The 23,609-nt window shown below is 48.2% G+C and overlaps 1 protein-coding gene across 4 annotated transcripts; it reads right to left on the reverse strand.

Annotated features, from left to right (window-relative positions):
• SLC43A3 (solute carrier family 43 member 3) lies at positions 1-20,831 on the reverse strand. Of its 4 annotated transcripts, none has more exons than XM_017851356.1 (14): positions 20,744-20,831; positions 19,913-19,978; positions 19,312-19,677; positions 18,864-18,993; positions 17,309-17,355; positions 14,618-14,694; positions 14,294-14,386; positions 11,133-11,272; positions 9,950-10,047; positions 8,306-8,479; positions 7,988-8,104; positions 2,999-3,185; positions 2,237-2,360; positions 1-961 (listed from the first exon to the last, which is right to left on the reverse strand). In XM_017851356.1, exons 3-14 carry the CDS (start codon positions 19,493-19,495, stop codon positions 857-859), a joined length of 1,476 nt encoding a protein of 491 aa, XP_017706845.1. In that variant the 5' UTR covers positions 19,496-19,677; positions 19,913-19,978; positions 20,744-20,831; the 3' UTR covers positions 1-856. The 4 variants fall into 4 exon arrangements, with proteins under 4 accessions (XP_017706845.1, XP_017706844.1, XP_017706842.1 ...); XM_017851355.1 differs by having other exon boundaries at positions 19,913-20,067; positions 20,744-20,795; XM_017851353.1 differs by lacking the exon at positions 20,744-20,831 and adding an exon at positions 20,389-20,516.
• Positions 20,832-23,609: the final 2,778 nt, after the last annotated feature.

Below are 23,609 nucleotides of genomic sequence, written 5' to 3' on the forward strand. Positions count from 1 at the left end.
TTGCCTTAGACACAGAAGCTTTATTTTTCTATAAAATTATTCCCCAGAGAAATTTTCTTTTAAATGCCCAAAGTAAATAACTTATATCCCTTCTTGAAGAGGAAAACATCCCCAAAGATAGTTTGTCAGAAATCCTTCGGTCAAGCAGGTCAGCTGGCTCCCATGGCCCTTGCAGTGGCCTGACTCTGTCACTGTCCCTAAAACCTTCTAGGACATCTGCTCCAGGAAGAACCTTCAACACCAAAATTCATCTCAATTTTACAGATGGGAAAAGTGATTCTGAGACCAGACCAGGGTCAGGCCAAGGTCATCCAGCATCAGTGGCCGGGCTGAGACTGGGCCCAGGGAACCCTGTCTGCTCCTCTTTTTCCCAGAGCTGTGAGTTCTCTAGCCAAGGCCGCACTCTTGAGGGAGAGCTGGGAAGTATAGCTGAGGCCACGACAACCTTACTCTTCACCTGAAAATTTAACCCGTGGCAGAGGATCCAGACACACATAGACTTCAGAGCCAAACAGGCATAAAGAAGTAGGTGACACACTTCCTCCCCCATGTCATCTCCCCTGGAGTCAAGGGTCTGCCAAGGCTAAGTGCAAGGAGACACTCTTGTTTTGAAATAAAGAAGTTCCACATGTCTTTGCTTTGAGTCTGTGCGATATCAATCTGCTCAGCAACTGAGATTCTTTTCTTGCTGCTCAAACGTCCTTGTTAACAGTTAAATATGTCTTTGCGTGCGTGTGTGTGTGTGTGTGTGTGTGTGTGTTTGCTGGGATAGGCAGTCTTTTGGGACACGAGGTCCTCAAAGGTGGAGAAAGATGAACAAAACCATCCTCAGGGCTGAAAAGTGAGGGCTTCTGAACTATGCAATTGCACAGGGAGTTTCTTTCCAACTGTGGCATTCCCGGTATACCAGAAAGGGGTGGACGAATGTCAGAAGAATGGCAAGCATGAACATCACATTTACCTGCAGGGAGAGCAGAAGTGAGGTGAAATCCAGGAATTCTGAACAACAGAACTGTTGCTCAATGAACGAAGCACTGATCCATTCCATGACCAACGAAGGGACCAGAAGTCTGCCGAGTTTATATTCTACTTTTCACCCAGACACCATGGAGCCCTGGAGGAAGGATTTTCAGTTACTTTTCATTCTGCACTACGGGGTGGGGAAGGGGAGGAATATTAAGCCCATTTCACAGGTAAAGAAACAGAGGCCTAGCGAGCATTCAGTGTCATGTTCACGGTCACATGTGAAGCTGGTAGAGGCACCAGCTAGAACACACATCTGATTACTTGGTCATCTGATGTCACAATCAAGTCATTCGCCTCAGATTTCAAGTTTAGTCTTTTGGCCATGCACAGTGGTTTACGCCTGTAACCACGGCAATTTGGAAGGCAGAGGCGGGTGGATCGCTTGAGGCCAGGAATTCAAAACCAGCCCAGGCAACATAGCGAAACCCCAGTATCTATCAAAAAAATAAAAAATAAAATAAAATAAAATAAAAAGCTGGGCATGGTGGCACATGCCTGCAGTGTCAGCTACTCAGGAGGCTGAGATAAGAGGATCACTTGAGCCCAGGAGATCGAGGCTGCAGTGAGCCGAGACTGTGCCACTGCACTCCAGCCTGGGTGACCAAGCAAGACCCTGTCTCCAAAACAAAAACAAAAAACATTTAGTCTTTCTTTTCTCCAAGTGATGGATTTAAACTCCTATTCTACAATTTGCTGCTTTTTTAAAAAAATGAAGCAAATAAGAGCTGTGCAGTGGTCAAAATACAGAATTCAAAGTTGAAGGACTTTTGCTACTTAGCCAGTGCCTCTGAACACATAAGTAACCTCTTTGAGCCTCAGTTTCTGCAAACAGCAGAAGAGTCATTCCCACCTCCTAGAGCAGGACCTTAGAGCATCCCTCCAGGTGTAAGGACACAGAGGTGAAAGCACAGAGCTCTTGTGCTTTCTGTGGAAACCCTGAGTGGGCCTAGGGGGGAGGCCAGGGTGGGCCCGCACTCACCACAGGCAGGAAACACCTTTGAGGTCTCAGGATTTTGCTTGAAGTTTTGTGAGAATTTCCACCCTACTCCAGAATGTCTGTTTCCTCACACACAGAAATACTTTTGCCCCAAATATTTGAATAACACGGACTCTTTGAGCAGCTGCGCCATGCTACATACCCAGGCCACCACAGCCAGATTTGGGGCAGCCAAGGCCTCCTGCCAGGGATGCCCATCCTCCCAGTACTCACGTAAAATGGGTCATTCTGAAGGGGGCCTTTGATGAGGGTGAAGATGGGGAACTGGAGCAGAGACACCACAGCCGACAAGGCCATCACCAGCCCAAAGAGCTTGCCAAAGTGCTCCGAAGGGAAACTGGGGAGAGAAACCAGAGGAGTTCCAGCGAGCTTCAGGGACTCTCCCTCCAAGCAGGAGCCTGGCCTCAGGGGCCTCTGTCGGCCGCTTGTCCCCAGCTCCCCTGTCCTAGGCCTGCCCTCCACCCACACCTGTCTGGCCTTTCCCTCTTCACCTCTGCTCAGCCATTTGACCCACAGAACCCAGAGAAGGCACATGCGGGGCCCTGGACAAACAGAGAGGACCCTCATGCAGGCTACACCAGGGAGGAAAAGACAGGCTGGTAAATGGATAGCATGCCAGACAATGCACGTACTAGCAAAGGAAGTAAGACTACAGTACTAAGGACACAAAGAAGGGAAGACACTTTTCCATCTCTTCCCTGGAGAACTGGAACAGAAGTGGGCCTCAGAGGATGAATACAAGTTCACCAAGTAGAAAACAGAGGGACAGGGCACCGCAGACGTAAAGGCTCAAGTGCATGAATGTTCTATCCTTCCCGCCACCTCTGGTCTCACTCCCTCCACACCTGCCCCCAAACCCAGTCTCCCGCACCTGACTGCCTCCAGGCCCAGCCTCACATCCCAATTTCTTTACCTCCCACTTCTCTTTGCCCCAGTGTGTTCCATTGCGTAAGAGCCCGCCCCAAGGCCACTTACGCAATAGTGAGGAAGGCCGCGTTGCTCCCATAGAGAAAGGAGCGGCTGATCACTTGCAGGATGAAGGTGAGATACTGGAGAGGGAGGACGGGGACTGAGGCACAGAGGGCGAAGCCCAGGCACAGCAGGGATGTCAGGGCCAGTGAAGGCACCGTCGAGCAGAGAGCCACCGCCAAGGTGGAGGAACCTGGGCGAACAGAGAGGAAAAAGAGGCTCTCTGTAGGCCAACCCAACAGAAGTCAGGGAAGGGCCAAGGAAGACTGGAAAAGGGGGAGGAGCCACTATCCATTCACTGCCCCAACAGAAACCTGGGAGTCATCCTCGAATCCCTTCCCCACAGGCCCCACCTCAGATTCATCAATGATGCTGATCATTCACCTCCTACATACCATTCAAATGTGCCCACTCCTCTGCAACCCCACTGACTCGTCCTAGCTTTAAACCACCATTAACTCAGTCACGGATTACTGCAGTGCCCTCCTGACAGGCTACACACATCTGCCCCTCCCCACCCTGAACATGTGGCCAGATCCTCTTTGTAACACTACTGGTAATAGCAAAAGACTGGAAACAATCCAAATAGCCATCAGTAGGGGAATGCTGCAGCAACTATGTTGCAGCCATATAATGGAGACCCAGCCAGTGGTTAAAAGGCATGAGGAGAGGTCCCTGCTACAGAGCACCCTCAGGATAGAGTTACACCAAAAAAGAAAACAAAACAAACAAACAAAAAAAAATAACAAAAAAAACCCTGTGGAATAGTGTGTACAGTATACTACCTTTTATCTAAGAGAGGGAAACGTATTGATATGGTTTGGCTGTGTCCTCACCCAAATCTCACCTTGAATTGCATCTCCCAGAATTCCCACATATTATGGGTGGGACCCGGGAGGGGGGAGGTAATTGAATCATGGGGGCCAGTCTTTCCCACGCTATTCTTGTGATAGTGAATAAAGCTCCCGAGATCTGATGGGTTTATCAGGGGTTCCCGCTTTCGATTCTTCCTCATTTTCTCTCGCCACCACCATGTAAGAAGTGCCTTTCACCTCCTGCCATGATTCTTAGGCCTCCCCAGCCATGTGGAACTGTAAGTCCAATTAAACCTCTTTTTCTTCCCAGTCTCAGATATGTCTGCAGCAGCAGCAGGAAAACAGACTAATACATGTATATACACCTACACAATGTTTATATTAAAAAACATAAAAATGGTTACCTAAAGAAGAGGAAAAGGGGTACAAGAAACAGAGAGGGAAACTAAACTTCTTTGAATATATCTTGTTTCACAGTTTTAGCTTTGGGAAAATGTAAATGTCTGATATGTAAATGTTTTACAAATACAATTAAATAATAATAAGAAAAGCAAAACAATCTTAAAAAATCAGAAACAAAATAAAATAAAATGAAACCAAAGAACATAACTCTACACCAAGTTGGTGATCCTTCAAATACAGTAATTTGGCCCAGTGTGGTAGCTCACACCTACAATCCCAACACTTTGGGAGGCCAGGGTAAGCTTGAGCCCAGGAGTTCGACATTAGCCTGGGCAACACAGACCCTTTCTCTACAAAAAAAAAAAAATTCAAATTAGCCAGACATGGTAATGCATGCCTATAGTCCAAGCTACTTGGGAGGCGGAAGGGAGAGGATCACTTGAGCCCAGGAGGTTGAGGCTGCAGTGAGTCGTGATCATACCACAGCACTACAGCCTGGGCAACAGAGTGAAACCTCATCCCTAAAAATAAAAAAGAAAATATGGCAACTTGACTGTATATCTCTCATGGGATATATCCTAAGGATGAGAAAGGAATAAGAAAGGACAGAAAAAAGGAAAGAAAGAAGTAGCAACAGTATTTAGCAATTGTACTGTTATCAAGTAACATCAATATTGCTAAAACCAGTAATTATATTTAAAATACTATATATGTGTATGTACGTGTATATATGCATATGTTAGGAACCAAGATTATCAGAGGAAGAGAAAGGGCTGCAAATGTAAAGTCAAGGAAATAAAATTTGAATAAAATATCAGTATTAAGTATTTATGATATTTTTCTTATCAAAAATTATGTACATGTTAACTCTATCCAAAGCACAAAAGCAGTGACAACACAGGAGCAGTAAGAAACCTCGGCATCCAGACTGTAGCCTCTAAATACCATTTCCAATTAAAGAAACCCAGGGTTAGTTGGGAAAAAACGATGATTTCAGGTCTGGGGCAGGAAACACACCTAGTGAAATGGACCTGAACATTTAATTGTGCTAGAAAGTAAGGATACCGTCTAGAAATAATGTGATTTTGTCTGAAAGACACAGATTCTGGGTTGGTAGTAAGTTTTTTTTGTGGACGGAGCTCTTGCTCTGTCACCCCCAGCTGGAGGGCAGTGCCGGATCTCAGCTCAGCTGCAACGCTCCGCTCCCGGGTTTAGGCCATTTCCTGCCTCAGCCTCCGAGTAGGCTGGGACTACACGTCGCCGCCACCTCGCCCGGGCTAGTTTTTTTATTTTTTTTAGTAGAGACGGGGTTTCATCTGTGTTAGCCAGGATGGTCTCGGTCTCCTGACCTCGTGATCCGCCCGTCTCGGCATCCCAAAGTGCTGGGACTTACCAGGCTGAAGCCACGCGCCGGCCCCTGGGTTGGTAAAGTTTTCAATGGCCAAAGGTGAGACAATTTGAGCATCAAGAAGAATCATGACAGAACAGACTGAAACATGTCAAATATATTTTAAAATGAAATTTTATTAAAAAAAAAAATTAGTAGCCATGTCTGGAGGTCACTAGGGCACCAATTCATTATTTCAGACTGGTAAATAAACATGTAAACCAAGCATTTATTTCTAGGTAACAAAATAGTAAAGAATGTTTTTCTTTCTAGAAGAATTCTAGTGATTAAAAGCAGAAGATAGAAATAGAAATCATCCTTTTGGCCAGGAGCAGTGGCTGTAATCTCAGCACTTTGGGAGGCCGAGGCAGGTAGATCACCTGAGGTCAGGAGTTCGAGACCAGCCTGGCCAACATGGTGAAACCCCATCTCTATTAAAAATACAAAAATTAGCCAGGTGGTGGGTGCCTGTAAAGCCAGCTACTCGGGAGGCTGAGGCAGGAGAATCACTTGAACCTGGAAGGCGGAGGTTGCAGTAGGCCAAGATTGTGCCACTGCACTCCAGCCTGGGCAACAGAGTGAGATTCTGTCTCAAAAAAGAAGAAAGAAAAGAAAAGAAAATCATCCTGTTGTAATCCTAATAAAATCATAGGCCTAGGCATTGATCATTAATGGCTGCTAAAATCACTAAGTATATGGTTGATGGGAAACTTTACAGTGGATGGATCAGACTGGCAATGTCTAAACCAGTTGATCAATCTTAACACGGCAACAAGACAACAGACACCAGGGGCTGCTGATGGGAGACCAGAGGAAACCCACAGCTCTACCTCTAAGTTATTCATGCCAAAAAAAAAAAAAAACCCAAACAATTAAACTGTGTTTCCTCCAAGCTTCTAATCCCACTGTTTATAGGAAATACCCAAGGAAAGGAATACTTTTAAATAACACATTAAAACAATGCCAAATCCAAAATATGGGGAAATGACCCAGTTTCTTCAACAAATAAATAAGAAAAGCGGGGAGGACTCTTCTAGATTTTAAAAGCTATAGAAGACACAGCAACCAAATACACTGCATGGACCAGGCATGGAACCTAATTTGAACAAACCAAATGTAAAAAGATGTATTTGAAATGATTGGAGGAATTTGAACAGTGACTGCACAGTAGATGATATGAGAAATTACTGGTTTTTTTAGGTGTGATCATGATTTTATGGGGATGTTTAAGTAAAAGAGGCCTTATATGTTAGAGAAACATTTATGGGTATAGAGAAATATTTACAGATGAAATGATACGATGTCTAAGATTTGCTTTGAAAACTCTAGCAGGTGTGGGAGAAGCAGGTGCGTGGGGTGGGGGAAGGGATAGATGAAATAAGTATGTAAAATGTTGGTCTACTTTTATCCCTCCTGACCCAGCAGGTTAAAATACCTCAGCATATCTCTACTCTTCCAACCATGTCCAAGGACCAGGCCAAAACTCCCTGATGTGGTAAACAGCCTGACCCCTTCTTACCTCTCTCTCTCCAGCCACTTCCCTAAGATTCCCCAGTGCTCTGTGTCCTAGCCAGCCTGATTCACCTGCCCAGATTCCTCAATGTTTCACTCTGTCATTCACCATTTTGACCCCACTGTGCTCCTGGGCCACTCTCCAAGGCTCCACTTCTTCATCTCCTCCCTTCTTATTCATCCTTCAGGTCTTGGCCTAGATGCTACCTCCTCCAGGAAGCCTTCCCTGGCACCAATCCCATCCTCACCCAGAACAGATTATGTGCCCTTCTTTGTGCCCCCATAGCCCCCTGTGGGTTTGCTTCATGGATTGTAACTGCCTGACTACCTGCCTTTCTCCACCCTCTAGACTGAGAACACCTTGAGAAAAAGAACGTATCTGTCTTGTCTGCTGTTGAATTCCTGGTGTCTGGCACCATGGCTGACACATAACTGTCACTCAGTGACTAGTGTTTTAATGAATCAATGAGTGTAACCAGACAGGGTTAAGAACACAAGAGAAGACTGGGCATGGTGCTTCACGCCTGTAATCCCAGCACTTTGGGAGGCTGAGGTGTGTAGATCACCTGAGGTCAGGAGTTCAAGACCAGCCTGACATGGTAAAACCCTATCTCTACTAAAAAGACAAAAATTAGTAGGGGATGGTGGCACATGCCTGTAATCTCAGCTACTCGGGAAGCTGAGACAGGAGAATCTCTTGAACCCAGGAGGCACAGGCTGCAGTGATCCAAGATCACACCACTGCACTCCAGCCTGGGCAACAGAGTGAGACTCTATCTCAAAAAAAAAAAAGAGAGAAAGAGAGAGAAGATGTCATGGGGTAAATGAAGACCTCCCTTCCTGGTTCCCTGACCAGCCCTGCCCTCCCCCGCATCTCACCTGTCTTTCTTGCTTCCTTCTGGTACTTCTGTTTAAGCCGGTCCATGAGCAGTCCATTCCAGGGGGCACACAGCACTCCGAACTGAGTGAAGGCAAAGGCATTTGTGTAGGTGCTGACTACAGAGGGAAGAGAGAGATTGGTTGATGAGAAGTTTCCAAAACTCCCTTCCAAGCAGGGACTCTCCCACCTTGCTCTTGTCTGCACGTCCCTCCTCCCCACACCATCAGACCCTCCTCTGGTGTGTACAGCCCTGCTGGGAGGCTCTGTGTTCCCAGCTGTGATGTGCAGATGGGCTACCTCCCAGCCCCACCACATACCTCGTGCCATGTCCCCACCGGCCATGTTGGTCAGCAAGGAGTTGAGAGTGCCAATGAAGAGGTAGTGCCACAACTGTATCACAGACAGCCACACCAGGTGCCAGGCAAAGCGCCGAGACAAAGCGTAGCTCCAGAAGGAGCGGGGTTCCTGCTTCTGCCCTTTCCCTGGGGTCTCTAATGGGGAGAGGAGGATCTGGGCGTGAATCACGAGGAAAGTGGACAGGTAGGATGGGGAGGGTAGAGGCATCAGTGGCACATTTCAGGTCCGGGCCCACCTTCTACCCTTGGCTCCCATAACTCACCCGGCATGCTCTGCGCCTGCCTCAGACTCACACATCCCCACCTCCCTGCTTTGTCATGCTGGCCCTACCACCTTGGATGACCCTCTGTGTTCTTCTCTATTGAAATCCGATCTGTCTCTCACAGCCTGGTCAATGACACGTCTTGCAGTAATACCTTCCTGATCTTTCTCAGCCAGAAAGGTGAAAGGAATGACAAGGAGAGGAGAAAGTCAGAAGGGAGACGAGGATGAGTGTGGACACTCTGTTCTAACCTGCTCCTCAGTGCCTCCCTTTCTTTTGGTCCCAGTATCCTGAGCTTCCTTAGGAAATCTTCCTCTACCCTAATCTTCATGATCCAGATGGCACCGTGAATTCAGGGTTCTGTTCCTCTCTCAAGGTTAACCAACGAGATGGTTCCTCCTAACAAGGCAGACCAGCCATAAATTTAGGACGGACCTAATCTAAAATAGGTCCTACATCCTGGCAAGTCCAATTTCCTCCCTTGATTTTGGAAGCTTCCCAGAACCCTATTCTTCTTTCTTTAAAATAAATAAATAAATAAATATGTGTTTTGGATCCAACTGTCAGATGGTAAAAACAAAAAAAAATCAATTTTATTGTGTATATTTAAGATATACAATATAAGGTCATAGGATACATATAGCTACTAAGATGGTTCCTATAGTAAAGCAAATTAACATATCCATCATCTCACATTTCTACCTGTTTTGTGGCAACAGCAGTTAAAATCTACTTGTTTAGCAAAGTCCCAGACACAATGCAATTTGATGACCTACAGTCTTCACGCTGTGCATTAGATCTCTAGGCCTGTTCATCCTGCTCATCTGCTTCTTCATGTCCTTCGACCTGCATCTCCCATCTCCTCTCCCACCCCGTCCTTATTTCTACTATAGCTAGCTGCGGTTTGTGATGTGTGTAATCAAAGACGCAGAACAGAGAGGAAGGAAAGGAAGCAGTGATAGAGTTGGGACAGTAAGAGAGGACGGACCTAGGAGACCTGGAGAAATGGGGGCATTGCACCAGACTTAGTGCAATGGCATCACAGAAGAGGGCAGAACCAAGGAGTTGGGGGAAGGGAAGGCAACCCATGGAAGGCAGGCTTGAAGGCGGGGAAAGTGATGGGATGTGAAAGAGAGAAAAGAGGGACAGAAAAGAGACAAAAGCCCTGCCCCTCTCTGGACCCTCCATTAAGTGAGGGGGTTGGAAAGATGCCTAAGGTCCTTTCTCTGTCCTGCCTTTTCTGATTCTGGGTCTCTGGGGGAGCTCTGGAGGTGAGGGGCCAGGAAAGGCACAAGGAGAGGCTCGGGTCTGGAGGAGAGAGAGATTAGTCAGCAGGGCTCACCTTCCTTTGCTGAAAGGACCTCCTTTGATTGTAGCTCCCTGTTTTCATGCTCAGCTGTTTCCTTCTCTTCCTTCGTGGTGCCATTCCCAGAGCACAGGCTATGGAAACAAAAGCCCAACCAGCAAGGCCAAGGACTGTGAGCTGAACCTGAGACTCAGACTGGAGGGAACAGTATGGCGAATCCCACATTTCACCGCACTTTGGAATCACCTTTTAGCCACCCTGATTGCCCAGGCTGCAGACCAGACCAATTAAATCAGAATGTCTGGAGGTGAGAGTCAGGCTTTCTTTTCTAAGATCTCTATGTGAATCTAGTAACTCTAATATGCAGCAAAGTTTGGGAACCACTGGAAGTATGAAAAGAGCAGGGCAGGCCCGGGTTCAAATCCCAGCTCTGCCTCTTCCTAGCAACAGAAAGATGGCTCAGACTTAACCCTTCTGAGCCTCATTTTTCTCATTTAGAAAATGGAGATAAGGATATCTGAGAGGATTATCGTGAGGATGAAATCAGAGAGCACATGGGGTCTGACAAATAGTGAGCAGCAAATGAACACCCTTCCTCTACTCCTTGTGGGAACTGACTGCAAAAATGATCACATGTTTTCACCTCCTCTGTATTTACCCCCATTTGAATGAGACTTTGCAGCTCTATTTCCCCATGCCCTGAATCTGGGCCAGCCTTGTGAACTGCTTCAGCCAAAAGAATGCAGCAGAAGTGGTTGTGCCAATTCCAAGCCTAAACCTCAAGAACACTTGTGCATTTCTGCGCTCTTTCAGAACCCTGAAATCACAGTGTGAATGAGCCCACGCTGGCTTGCTGGAGGATGACAGCCACGTGACCCAGGCATCCCTGTCACTCCAAACCTATGTGAATGAGGCCATCCTAGCATAGTCAGCCCCCTTGTAACCCTCCAAATGATCAGATGCATGAATGAGCCCTGTCAAAATCATCTACATCTGACCCTGATCAGTAGAACTAGCCAGCTACCCACAGACTTATGAAAAATGATAAATGCTGAACGTTTTAGGCTGCTGAGTTTTGAGATAGTTTGTTATGCAGCAATAGCTAACAGATGCACTGCTCCAGTCCTCCTCCTCTCCTATGACAGGTTTGCTTTGCCCTGTCCATCCCACCCTAGGGCCAATGAGGGGCTCTGGCCCACAATCACCAGATAGTCCTTACCCGTAGCTGTAGTTGGGGGGCAGTGGATATGGGATGTGCCCCCGGGGCATCAGGAGGAAAGTGCGTGCTACATGCCAGGTACTGCAGACAGACAGGAAGATGAAGGAGGCCCTGAGGCTGATGCCCTTTTCATAAAGAAGCTGCAGAAGGAGGAGGAAAAAGTCAGTGTCACGCCCATGTTCGCAGCAGCACTATTCGCAATAGCCAAAGGATGGAAGCAACCTAAAGGTCCATCAGCAGATGAACGGCTAAACATAATGTGATCTATACACACAGTGGAATATTATTCAGCCTTTAAAAAGGAAGGAGGCCACCATACTGGCTCACACCTATAATCCTAGCACTTTGGGAGGCAAGAGGACCACTTGAGCCCAGTTCAAGACCAGCCTGGACAACATCACCCCTTCTCTACTGAGTATGGTAGCACACACCTGTGTGTTACTCAGGAGGCTGAGTGGTAGGATTTCTTGAGCCCAGAAGTTTGAGGCTGCAGTGAGCCATCACTGGGCCACTGCACCCCAGCCTGGACAATGAAGCATGACCTTGTCTCCAAAAAAAATAAAATAAAAAGGAAAGAAATTGACATACACTACAACATGGATGAACTTTAAGAGCACTATGCAGGGCTGAGCTCAGTGGTTCCTGCCTGTAATTCTAGTGTTTCAGAAGACCAAGACAGGAGGATTGCTTGAGTCCAGGAGCTTGAGACCAGCCTGGGTAACAGCAAGACCTCATCTCTACTAAAAATAAATAAATAAATTAGCTGGGCGTGGTGGTGCACGCCTGTAATTCCAGCTACTCGGGAGGCTGAGGTGAGAGGGTATGATTACATGATTACATGATTACACGCCTGTAATCCCAGTACTTTGGGAGGCTGAGGCAGGCAGATCACTTGAGGTCAGGAGTTCCAGACCAGCCTGGCCAACATGGTGAAACCCCATCTCTACTGAAAATACAAAAATTAGCAGTGCATGGTGGCACACACCTGTAATCCCAGCTACTCGGTTGGTTGAGGCAGAAGAATCGCTTGAAGCCAGGAGGCAGAGGTTGCAGTGAGCCAAGATCTTGCCACCGCACTCCAGCCTGGGCAACAGAGCAAGACTCTGTCTCAAAGAAAAAAAAGCTTAAGATAGTAAAATTTATGTTACGTATGTTTTATCACACACAAAAACATCAGCAGAAGAGGCAGGAGCTGGAACCCTGTTTTCTAAGGAGTCCGAGTACAAGCCATCACCTACCACCCTGGAAGCTGATTAGGAATACCTAGTACACATATGCACCCACCCCAAGACACACCCGGCAGTAGAGGAGTCCTCATATGACCCATCCCCGCAGCCGGTGCAGCCTCCTTGTATGGCTCCCCAGAGATCTTCTAGCCCAGTGCCTTTTTTCCCCCAATAACAGCAAAGGCCTTTTGTTCAAAGAAAATTTTACACAGAAATTCAACTTACAAAACACATCAATGGGGAGCTTGCCAGTCATCTCCCTCTTTGTTCTCCTTGGTGACTGGCATGACATCAAAGAGAATCCCTAACTTCCTCGATGCTCAGTTTGAAACCACTGACCTAGCCCAACCTCCTCCCATTTTACAGAGAGTGACATTGAGGTCCAGAGAGGTGCAGTGAATTGCTCAATGAATTGTCAGAGTAAGCAGCAGCAAAGTCAGATTAAACTAAGAATTCCCACTCCTGCTGCCTTTCCCCTTCCAACTCTAGACAGACAGGAGAGAGGTTGGGCATGGTAGTTCATGCCTGTAATTTCAGCACTTTGGGAGGTCAAGGAAGGCGGATTACTTGAGGTCAAGAGTTCAAGACCAGCCTGGCCAACATGGTGAAACCCCATCTCTACTAAAAATACAAAAATAAGCCGAGTGTGGTGGCAAGCCTATGGTCCCAGCAACTCAGGAGGCTGAGGCAGGAGAATTGCTTGAGCCCACTAGGCAGAGGTTGCAGTGAGCCAAGATCCCACCACTGCACTCCAGCCTGGGAGACAAAGTGAGATTCCATCTCAAAAAAAAAGAAGAAAGAAAGGGAGGCATACCCAGGGGAAGGAGGAAGAACCTGGAAAGTGGCTCTTGTGCCAGGAGTAGAAAGGCTTGAGTGCCCCAGGGACTCAGTCTCTGCATGACCCTCCAAACCTCCAGAGCTTATAGGACTAAGCTAGACTCATGTCTGGGTAGTGACTGCCAGAGATCCTCTTCTCTGCCCCCATAACCGACACGGAATGCCAACTGCCTCTGGCCTAACACTAAGCCCAGAGAGAAGTCCCAGGTTGGGCGGCTTGAGAGCCACACTCTTCCCTTCCTTTCACTCACCCATCTGTGGCATGCTAGCTTTAGTACTCCAGCTTGTTGTCTCATAATTGAAGCATGGTTGCCACAGCCCCAGCTATCACATCCTCACACCGCAACATTCAATGAGGAAGACTTCATTTGTACTCTGCTTTCACCTTCCGTCAGGGAAGAAAAGCCCCTTGAGTCTTCTAATATATACACCCCCTTTATCTCATTAAAAAGGACTGGATCCTATGCTGACCTCCATCCATCACTAGCAAGGGGTAAACGGATTGCCGTGGTTGGCTTTGATCAATCAGGATTCATCCCCTGGGCTAAGCAGGTCACTGCCCAGATAAAACCATTTGCAATGAATAAGGCAGAATGGTTGTTGATTGACCTCTAATAGGCTTGGCAACAGTTCATCCCCTGAAACCTCAACATCAGCCATTGGGACAGCTGGACAAGCCTCCGTGTCTGCCCCTGCTGTACCCACTAGCCACTTGCCACCTTCTTGTCCAAACTAGAAGCTCACGGCAGCAAACACCCCACTCTAAAGGGCCCCCAGCCTCTGCCCAACATTGGCCCAAGCACGTTATGACCACTGCCACAAAAGCTTGGGCAAGGCTGAAGGAGGGGCTTAGCGGTTACAAGCTCAGGCTCTAGAACCAACAAGCCTGGGTTTGAGTTCCAGTATCATGGCTACTAGCTGCAGAACCTTCATTGTTAAAAGCTTTTTAACCTCGGAGACTCAAATGCTTCATCTGTAAAATGGGGGCAACATAGTACATACCTCACCGAGTTGATGGAGAGAAATAATGCAAGGTTCACAAGACAAGCGCCTGGCATATACAAGTGTTCAATGAATGTAGGCTGTTACTATATTTACCTTAATAATAAGGAAGACTGCCGAGGAAGAGTCAAATGCTCCATTGTAGAGAGTGATGATGGTCGAACGGTGTTGGCCAAATAGGTTCCCAATCTGGGGATGATAGGACCAGCCTGGATCACGTATTTTTTCATGAAACAGTATTTCCTGAGGACCTAGCATGTGGCAGGCACTCCTTATACCCAAACTGACCCTCCACCGCTAGAGCTCCCACCTCAGCTTGAGCCAACCCCATCTGAGGCAGCCAATTATAGAAAAGGGTCTCACCTTCCCTCCACCTTCCCTCCACCCTGCCAAGTGCCTGGGATTAGGGAAGACTCCCACCTGCAGGTTGGTGATGAGAAACAGGATTCCCCCAATGGTGAGCATTGGCATGGCCAGGAAGAGCAGCACAGCTGAGCCTGGACCATCAAATTCAGAAGCAGGATGGTGTCATAGTGCAACCCAAACATGCAAGCCCCAACCTCTGTTCCCACCTGCTCCAAATTCCCAACAATCCTAGTGTCCAGGCCCCAGTTCGAGCCAGCGTTCCAGCGTCCTTCAAGGGTTTTTAGGATACTGGCCAAGGTTTCCCCAGATATCTCTGTGGAAGTCTCCTGGGCCACCTTCTTCCCAACCAAAGTGGGTCCTCAGTCTGTGGCAGGCCAGGAAGTTTACAGACAGAGGCAGAGCTCTAAGTGAAGCCACCTCTCTCTTCCCTCAGTAAATCACAAGCTGCCTCTCCTTTTCATCCTTGACACTCTAGGAAAAGAGGACCCTGGACTCAGGTGCCAGGCTCAACCCTTGAGCCCATCCCCTAATTCATGGCATTGGCCTTGAGCCTCAGTCATCTTATCTGTTTAATGGGAACAACAGTTCCTGCTCTTCCTGCCTCAGGTGCTATGAGAACTGAGTGAGAAAAGAACCATGGTCTTTTCTTTGTTCACTAAACTCTGAGTACTTCCTTGGTTCCAGGCATTGTGCTTGGCACTGGAAATGCAAGATGAATAAAAGATACTCCTTGCGCTTAAAGAGACTGACATGCAAACAAATGGTTATAACAGGTCTGGTAAGTGTGAGACCACAGCAGAAAAGCTCAAGAGCTGGGGTAGGGGAACCCTTGACAAATTATTCCTCCCCAAACCAGACTTCTGCGCACCATTATTCTGGCCATAACCTATGCCTGTCCTATTATTTGCTAAAATGTTTTAAGTTGACTCACTTTTATCCAAAAAAAAAATCTATTTTTATAGGACACTTTATTTCACTACTGTAGATGAAATCACTGGCATTGCTTGTCATGAATAGGAAGTAACTGTAAAAATAAATGCAATGAAAGGAAAACAATGTTATTCAATTGTAGCTGGATGCATTTGCCCTTAGAATGTTCAAAGCCTAAGACCTGCTCTTTCCATCAGTGTTAAAATCACACTGGCCCCACATCAAGACATTCTTTCATGAAATCAGAAGGACTGAAAGAGACATAAAAACGGAATAGCTGTTCTGTCAGGTGATTTGATGTTTGTTAGTGTAGTTGATGTAGTATGCGTGTGCCCCTAACATCCTCTTAACTACTGTGCTATACCTTAAGAAGCACTGCCAAGAGCCAATTTTAGAGTATTCACACAATTTACCATTCAATTTGTCGTTATAAAATGTACATCCCTCCTATTGCTAAAGGTTGGAGACTTCTTTCACAATAGAGTCCTTGTGGGCTCAAAGCTTTTTTCAAAACTGAAAAGCCCTATACTATGGAGGAAGAGGAAGATTGTTGCTCAGACAATTTGCAAGCACGAGTCAAATATTACCCAGCCACCACCTCCACATTCAGTCGCTTAAAAATCATTTACAGGCTTTTAGAGTAGATGATGCTGGTTGGATAAGGAGAGTGGTTTGAAATAATTGGTTTGAGGTGCCAGGCCATCTCATGAGATCTGTGTGGACAAAGACACTCAGTCTCTGTGTTTGCCCAGCATGAGTGCAGACAATCTCATGATGCTGTTGGGCTTTAGCATAGCTTACACACACAAGAGTAATGTACTCTTCTTTCCTAAACCAAAAATTGAGCCACAGGTCTGACACTAGGGAGGAACCTCGGGAGGCATCTCGTGGCCACCATAACCAAGGCAATGAGAGAAAGAAGAGTCAGGGATCAGGAGGCCTGCACACCAGGCCCACCTCCCACTCGCTTTCTCTGTGGCCATGGACGTGTCTTTGCAAAGGGTGCAAACTCTGTGACCTCAGTTTCTCCTCTGTGTAAGGGGTGGAAAGGTGGTGGAGAATAAACCAGATTGGAATTCCAGACTTATAGACTGGTAAAATTTGAAAAAAAAGATTTTGAGTACAATAGAGTTGTCAACTTTCACCCTGCTAAGTAAGGATATTTTCAAAATGGTCATTCATATAATCATTTCATTAAAAAGAAAGAGAACATTTTAACACATACAAGAAAGATGTAAAAGTTTTTTGTAGTTGTTTTGTTTTTTAGGGTTTGTTTGTTGATAGAGTCTCACTTTGTCACCCAGGCTGGAGTGCACTGGTGTGATCTCGGCTCACTGCAACCACTGCCTCCTGGGTTCAAGCAATTCTCCTGCCTCAGCCTCCTGAGTAGCTGGGATTACAGGCGTCCACCACCACCCAGCTAATTTTTGTATTTTTTTAGTAGAGAAGGGATTTCACCATGTTGGCCAGGCTGGTCTCAAACTCCTGACCTCAGATGATCCACACACCTCAGCCTTCCAAAGTGCTGGGATTACAGGAGTGAGCCACTGCACCCGGCCAGATGTAAAGTTTTGAATAAATTCTACTCTATGAAGTAATCCCTCTCATCATCCTTGCTTTTCACATTTTCTCAATAGACTAAACTGTTTTCACAGACCAGCAATAGCTCAAGATCCTTCCAGGATTCTTTCAAGCTGCAGATCTCTGAATAACCATGTGGTCTGTATGTCTTGCCTATAGCGCTCTGCTCACACCTGCCCCAGCCACCAGGTGCCCCTGAGCTTGCATCCCTCCCACCCACCTGACAGCACTCACCTGCAGAGGTGAAGGCTATGATGAGTGTGGCAGTGGTGTAGAAAAATCTGAAACACAGAACAGGAAAAGCAGAATATTGTCAAGAAAGGAGAAACCTGGGAGACAAACATGATTCTGCTCACCCAGCCCACAAGTGTAGGACTTGACCGCACCCTCAGCCTGGGATGCAACGAGCACTGATGCCTCTGAGCCCCAGGCTCAAAACCAGGTGAGACTCCGCGATGAGATTGAGATGTGGTCCTGACCTCAGGGACAGTGCATTTTGCTCATTCTGAGGCCCAAGGCTAGCATAGGCAGCCTTGGACAATGAGCTCAGCTGATGACGTAGTTGGCTTGGGACTTAGCCAGGACAGAGTGGGCAAAGCCAAGGTCCTCCCACCTGGAAGTCCCAACAGCCCAACCCCTTGGAGAAAGGGGTTAGTGCCTGGTCTGCAAATCAAGGTCCTTGAGTTCTAACTCCTCCTCACTCTGTGACCTTGGGCAAGGCGCTGTCCTTCTCTGGGCCCCAGGAGCCTTTTCTATAAAAAGAAATGATTGGACTGACTAGCTCAGAGTGCTATGATTTCCAAGGTTATAAGGCTCCCTTAGCATTTAGGGGTCTTGTAAGGCATGGAGTCAAAAAAAAAAAAAAAAAAAAAAAAAAAAAAAAAAAGCAATGTCCTAAGGCTGGAGAAGAGGGAGGGGACAAAGGAAGGGGAGGAAAGGGGAGGTAGCAGGGAGCCAAGGACCAAGAAGGACTGAGACACAGTCATTCTGCATCCAAAGGCTTAAAATGTAAGGGACTGGCCTTACTCTCTGGCTATTTCCAGAAAGGCAGGCCCAGCCAGCCCTCCCGTTCCTCTCTCTGACAGCTGATCTCACATGTGCCTCCCTGGGAGCACCTGCTCTGAGCTGTATCAGTCCCCAGCAGGGTGCTGATTATCACTGAGCCTGCCCACAGAGCACGAGATTAGGATGCAGCAACACACTGTGTGTGTGAGATCACATCCCGAACCTTCTGACTCATCTGCACAGGAAACCCCCACTGTCTCCCCTCTGGTCAGAAGGGGCCTGAAATTCCACCAGTGGCAATACCACGGAAACTTCCTATTAGCTAAGCCCCTGGGGAGTGACGGGGGAGGGAGGTGGTGAGGAGGATGAGGATGAAGCCTGAGCAACCTGGATGTGAGGCTGTGCAGGGGATGAGGACAAGGATCCTCAGGGTGAAGGAAGAGAAGAGCAATTTTAGTTTTTGCTAATTTTGTAACCTTGGCTCCAAGCCAGCCCTTACAGGAAGTCAGCCTGGCCTCCGGCTCAGTTCAGCATGTGATAGGGAAGCCACATTCAGGCGGAGCAGGGAAAGAGGTAAGGAAATGGAAGCGGGGCTGTGGGGAAGTGGGGAGTCTACAAATTCCCGCTGCCTGGGGCTGTTCCTAACAGCTGCTGGGAGTGAGCTGCAGGTGTGGTGCCTGGCAGGGTAGCCGGGCTGTCTGACCTGGATTTCACTCCAAGCTAGGCTGCAGCCTGAAGGATTCCTATCGCCCACCTTTGCCTGGGCTGGGCCTTTGGGACTTACATGGCTATGAGGCGTGCCACGGTGGTCTTGAACCGGTCAAAGATGTAGCCAGTGGGGAATGTCATGAAGTTGTTCATGAAGGACCCCAGGGTGAAGATGAGTGAGAACCTCTCATCCTGGGCTTTGCAGTCTGGAGGAGAAAAAAGGTCTCCTATGCATCCCAGCCTTCCTGCCAAATGAGCACACAGCCTGGGCTCCCCTCCGCCTCGGACAGCTTGTCAGTCAGAAACTTGTCCCTTAAGCTCAGATGAAATGTGGCTGCCCCTAATTACCCCTCCGGAGCTGGTGCCTCCCTTCCAGGCACTTCCCAGACCAAGTGGGGTGAGGGCTGCTGACCCTTCCTCTCATCATAGAAAGAGGGGTGGGCAGGGGGCAGAGTCCTTCCTGCTCCTTGCCACCACCTGGGAACCAGACTTAACTTCCTTAGAAAAGTCATCCCTGCCCTTACCGGCCTGCCCTGTGGCATTGCCAATCGGCCCAGCATCTTGTCCACACAGGTCCTTAAAGTAATCCTCATTCTTGAAGACAAACACTAGCGAAGGCCAGCCAAAGAGGATGCCAGCAAAGCCCAGGCATTCCAGCAGCCCCGTCAGCAGTGTGGCCACGTGCAGGGGCAGGCCCTGGCCCGCCATGAGCAGAGGTGGAGTGGATCTTCAAATCCCACTTTGTCCTCCTGGACGGATCACAGGCGCCGTAAGCCTGGCGTTTAAGCACTTGGAAAATTCCTCTGGCAAGCCAAGCCCTTCCCTTCCTGTAGCTCTCTGGTTCTGTTTCAGGCCTGGGCAAAAACCATCAGCGGGTGATTCTCTGGATCCTGTAAAATAAAGATAGAGGCTGCTGGAAGAGGAGGCCTGCGGGAAAGGGAAAGGTGGACTAGAGTTATTTGTGGGGTGCATTAAGAGGCAGGGTGATCGTGGCCGCTGGCAGCAAATATGGGGAATAAATACTCCAATACACCATCTTAGGCACTGCATTTGAGTAACCACGTGGCAAGTAGAGAGGCAGATCTTAATTGCCACCTGGAGTCACAGGTGAGATAAACGACTTACCCAATAGCTCCCCGGCAGCAGGTGGAGAAGCAGAGGCTCCTGCGCTCGAATTCTGAATACCGTCCACTAAAATAATGACAGCAACTCAACCAGGTGCAGGGGCAGGGAGACTACACAGAAGACACAAACTCCCGCTGCCAACTTCGTGTTGTTATCTTCAGTTTATTGACAATGAAACAAAAAAAAATCCCGCAGATTTCAGGAACTTGCCCAAGATCACAGGCTAGTTTAGTCACGAGGCAGGCCATTCTACTGCCAGAAATACCCCAGCTCCCATGACCCTCGCCTAGGACTCGCAAACATGGTCCCCGCTGCCCTTCCTCGCATCAGCTTCTACCAGGAAAGCCTCCGGGGCCCGCTCCCCGCCAGCCTCCGCACCCGCTCCAGCCTGCGGCCGGCCCTCCCCGCAGAGGAGCCCGAGGGGCCAGCCCGGGCTCGGAGCCCCAAGGCCCCGGAAAGGGGACCCCTCGCCCTACCCGCGTGCTCCGCGCCGGGGCTCTCCGCGCCCTTTCCGCGCGGGCCAGGTTCGCATTCGCGCCTCTCGCCGCCCCTCCCAGTCCCGTGCTTGCCTCCGCCCCTGCCTGCCCTCCCGGAAGGGGCTGGGGCAGACCTCCCATTCTCCATCACTTCCTTCTTCTTTTTCCTTGCTCACAGCCTCTCGCGCCTTTTTTACCTCTCCCTTTTGAAACTTCTCCCTCTAGAATCCCCTATAACCCCAGCGGTGCCTTTCCCTCCCTCCTCACTGCCTTTCAGCCTCCCAGCCCCCTTGCCTCTGCCTCCCCTAACCAACTTAACCAACTTAGTTGAATGCTGTTACACGCTCAGGCCCACCTAGGAAAAATGTCACTCACAGCACCCAGAGGACACACAGACAGCACATGCGGGCATAGGGACACACACTCTTATTTGTGCATTTTGCCTTGACCGCTGGGTGGGCAGGGAACATATTTTTCCTATTTGCTCACCACCTCAACCCTCTCTCCCAGTTTCACACTCCCACAGCTGCCAAAAACATCCCAACCACAGAATCAGGGAGCCAAGAACCACGACTGAGGCCTTTTCAGAAACCATCCCCTGGAGGACTGCCCCATCTCTTCACTCCCAAAGACCCCTTAGATGACTCCCTGCCTCACCCCCACCCCCCAGGTTCTGAAAGAGCCTTCCCACCAGACTGCATTGATTAACTATTCATTCATTGCCCCATTTTTTATTCATCAAAGACATGTATAATTGCCCATCAGAGCTTGTGATCAGCGTGAGGTAGCCAGTCTAAGCAGCTGCCTTACTATCCTTCCAGTCCAGAGCACGTGAGCTGATGTCTTCTTTGGCCTGTGTGGCTGTTTCCTTGCCAAAAGCTCAGTTTGGGGGAGAGCTTCTTGCATATTAGATGCAGTCTGCAGACTCCCAACCCCAGCTACCTGGATCCCGTGGGGGCCCAGGAACTCCAGCTATTCCAAGCCCACTCCTCTTTTTTTTTAAGAGGAAGAAATAGAGGTTAGGATAGGGGACAGCCAGAACTGAGTATTTTCCAGATCCAACTGAGTATTTTCCAGTTCGCCACCAAAACACAAAAGATAAAGTCTGTGACCACTCTAGTGACTTGACTGAATGGAGGAAGGGTGGCTGGGGTCCTGTACCCCAACTACTTGCTAGTTGTACAACCTGAGGCAAGCTCTTTGGCTGCCTCACCTGTAAGACAAGGACAATAATAGTACCTTAATTATAGGAATTGTCTTAAACAAAGTATGAGATGGGTGTATGAGGTCCCTGCATGGCGCAGGTGCTGTAGGCAGATTGTAGGGTAGTGGATTTCTAGTCTGCAGTTATGTAGACAGAGCCAGAGAAGCAGCTTTGGGGAGGAATTTTAAAGGAACTTGCCCATGGTCACTCTATGAAGCCGCAGTACCTTCCCAACTCTGAAACCTATGCTCTCATCGCCCCATCTTAACAAACATTTGGACATTAGAGAAAACAAGTCTCTTCTTAAAATAACATTTTAGGCCGGGCGCAGTGGCTCAAGCCTGTAATCCCAGCACTTTGGGAGGCCGAGACGGGCGGATCACGAGGTCAGGAGATCGAGACCATCCTGGCTAACACGGTGAAACCCCGTCTCTACTAAAAAATACAAAAAACTAGCCGGGTGAGGTGGCGGGCGCCTGTAGTCCCAGCTACCCGGGAGGCTGAGGCAGGAGAATGGCATAAACCCGGGAGGCGGAGCTTGTAGTGAGCTGAGATCCGGCCACTGCACTCCAGCCTGGACCACAGAGCGAGACTCCGTCTCAAAAAATAAATAAATAAATAAATAACATTTTAAGTTATTTTAAGAAATATATTTTAATCCACAAAAATATAGCAGCCCAGGACAATCAGGGCTTAAGATGCAAGATTTTCTATTTTACTGCAAGACAGACTCTGAAATTAATGCATGCCCTATCTTCTGCTCTGGCGTGCATTTTAGTCTCCTGAGGACCTTGGAGGATCAGTAAGTGTGGAAGTAGCAAGGGAGAAACAGAAAAAAGTCAAAGCAAAGAAAGAATCTTATCTTGTTACCTCTCTTGACTGAGAGCTTCCACTACACACCTCCCAACAATGTCAGCAGAAGACATGGCCTCTACTAACACAAGTCTTACTGAACTCTTGGGACAGGAAATTAGAATATCCTCTGAACCATTCCCATGTTCTTTGGTTCGAATTCCAGCAGCTAGAAAAGGCAGATGCTATTCTGATCACTCTCCTGCCTGGCTCCGATAAGGATTAATGAGTAACATCAGAGAGAGAAGTGATTATAATAAGGTCTGACGTCGCACCCGATGTCTTCATCCCTTTTCGCTTCCTTCTGCATCATCTCACATCTTTTTTTTTAATTGATTGATTGGTTCAACAAATACCTGTGGCACCCCAGGCTCTGTGCCAGGTGCTGGGATTCATAGAAAAGAGATTCAGTGCCTGCCCTCAAGGGGCTCATTCTCTAGTGGGAGAGACAAAGAAATGCAAGATTTCTGGAGTGAGGGAATGGTCTTCCAGGCAGAGGCCAGCACAGCACATTGAAAGGCACGGAACCTCAACAAAACAAGAACATTTGGGAACCAGCTAGAGCACAGGTTTGTGAAGAAAGTGGCAAGATTTGAGGCCAGCGTCACTGTCTAAGTGAGGACATTAAGATTTCAGCCCACATCAGTCAATCATGTCCTATTGATTTCACCCCTTAATGTCTCTCCTATCCATCCTTGGCCACTGCTCTATGCAGACACTTATCATCTGTCACACAGGCATCATCTGCTTCCAAGCCATCGCCATTCTGCTGCAAGAGTTTATTTCCATGGTTGCCACTGGACTTCACTTAACTGCTCAAAACCCTTCTGAGGTCCAGTCAACTGGCTAGTAAGGACCAGTCCAGGGTCTGGGGACGCCAGCCATGGGACATTGCTTTGAGGGGAAGAGGGGTCATAGAACGGGGTCTCTTGCATCCTGCTACCAAAGTACCAATGCGGGAGGTGGTTCTCCTTCCCATCATCAGCAGATCTGGATACCCAGGATCCACCCTATGGATGTTTTTATGGACAGAGTGGGAAGATGGATATGTTGAGGTCAGGGAAAGAGGGTTTGCCAAACAGGGCAGTATAAGTGAGCTGCACTCCATCATTCCCCTGGCACAAGCAATGGCTAGTATCCTCTAGTCCTCAAGAGTACCACCTTC

Source organism: Rhinopithecus bieti, unplaced genomic scaffold, assembly GCF_001698545.2.
Source record: "Rhinopithecus bieti isolate Rb0 unplaced genomic scaffold, ASM169854v2 scaffold_33444, whole genome shotgun sequence".
In the NCBI taxonomy this organism is placed as follows: domain Eukaryota; kingdom Metazoa; phylum Chordata; class Mammalia; order Primates; family Cercopithecidae; genus Rhinopithecus; species Rhinopithecus bieti.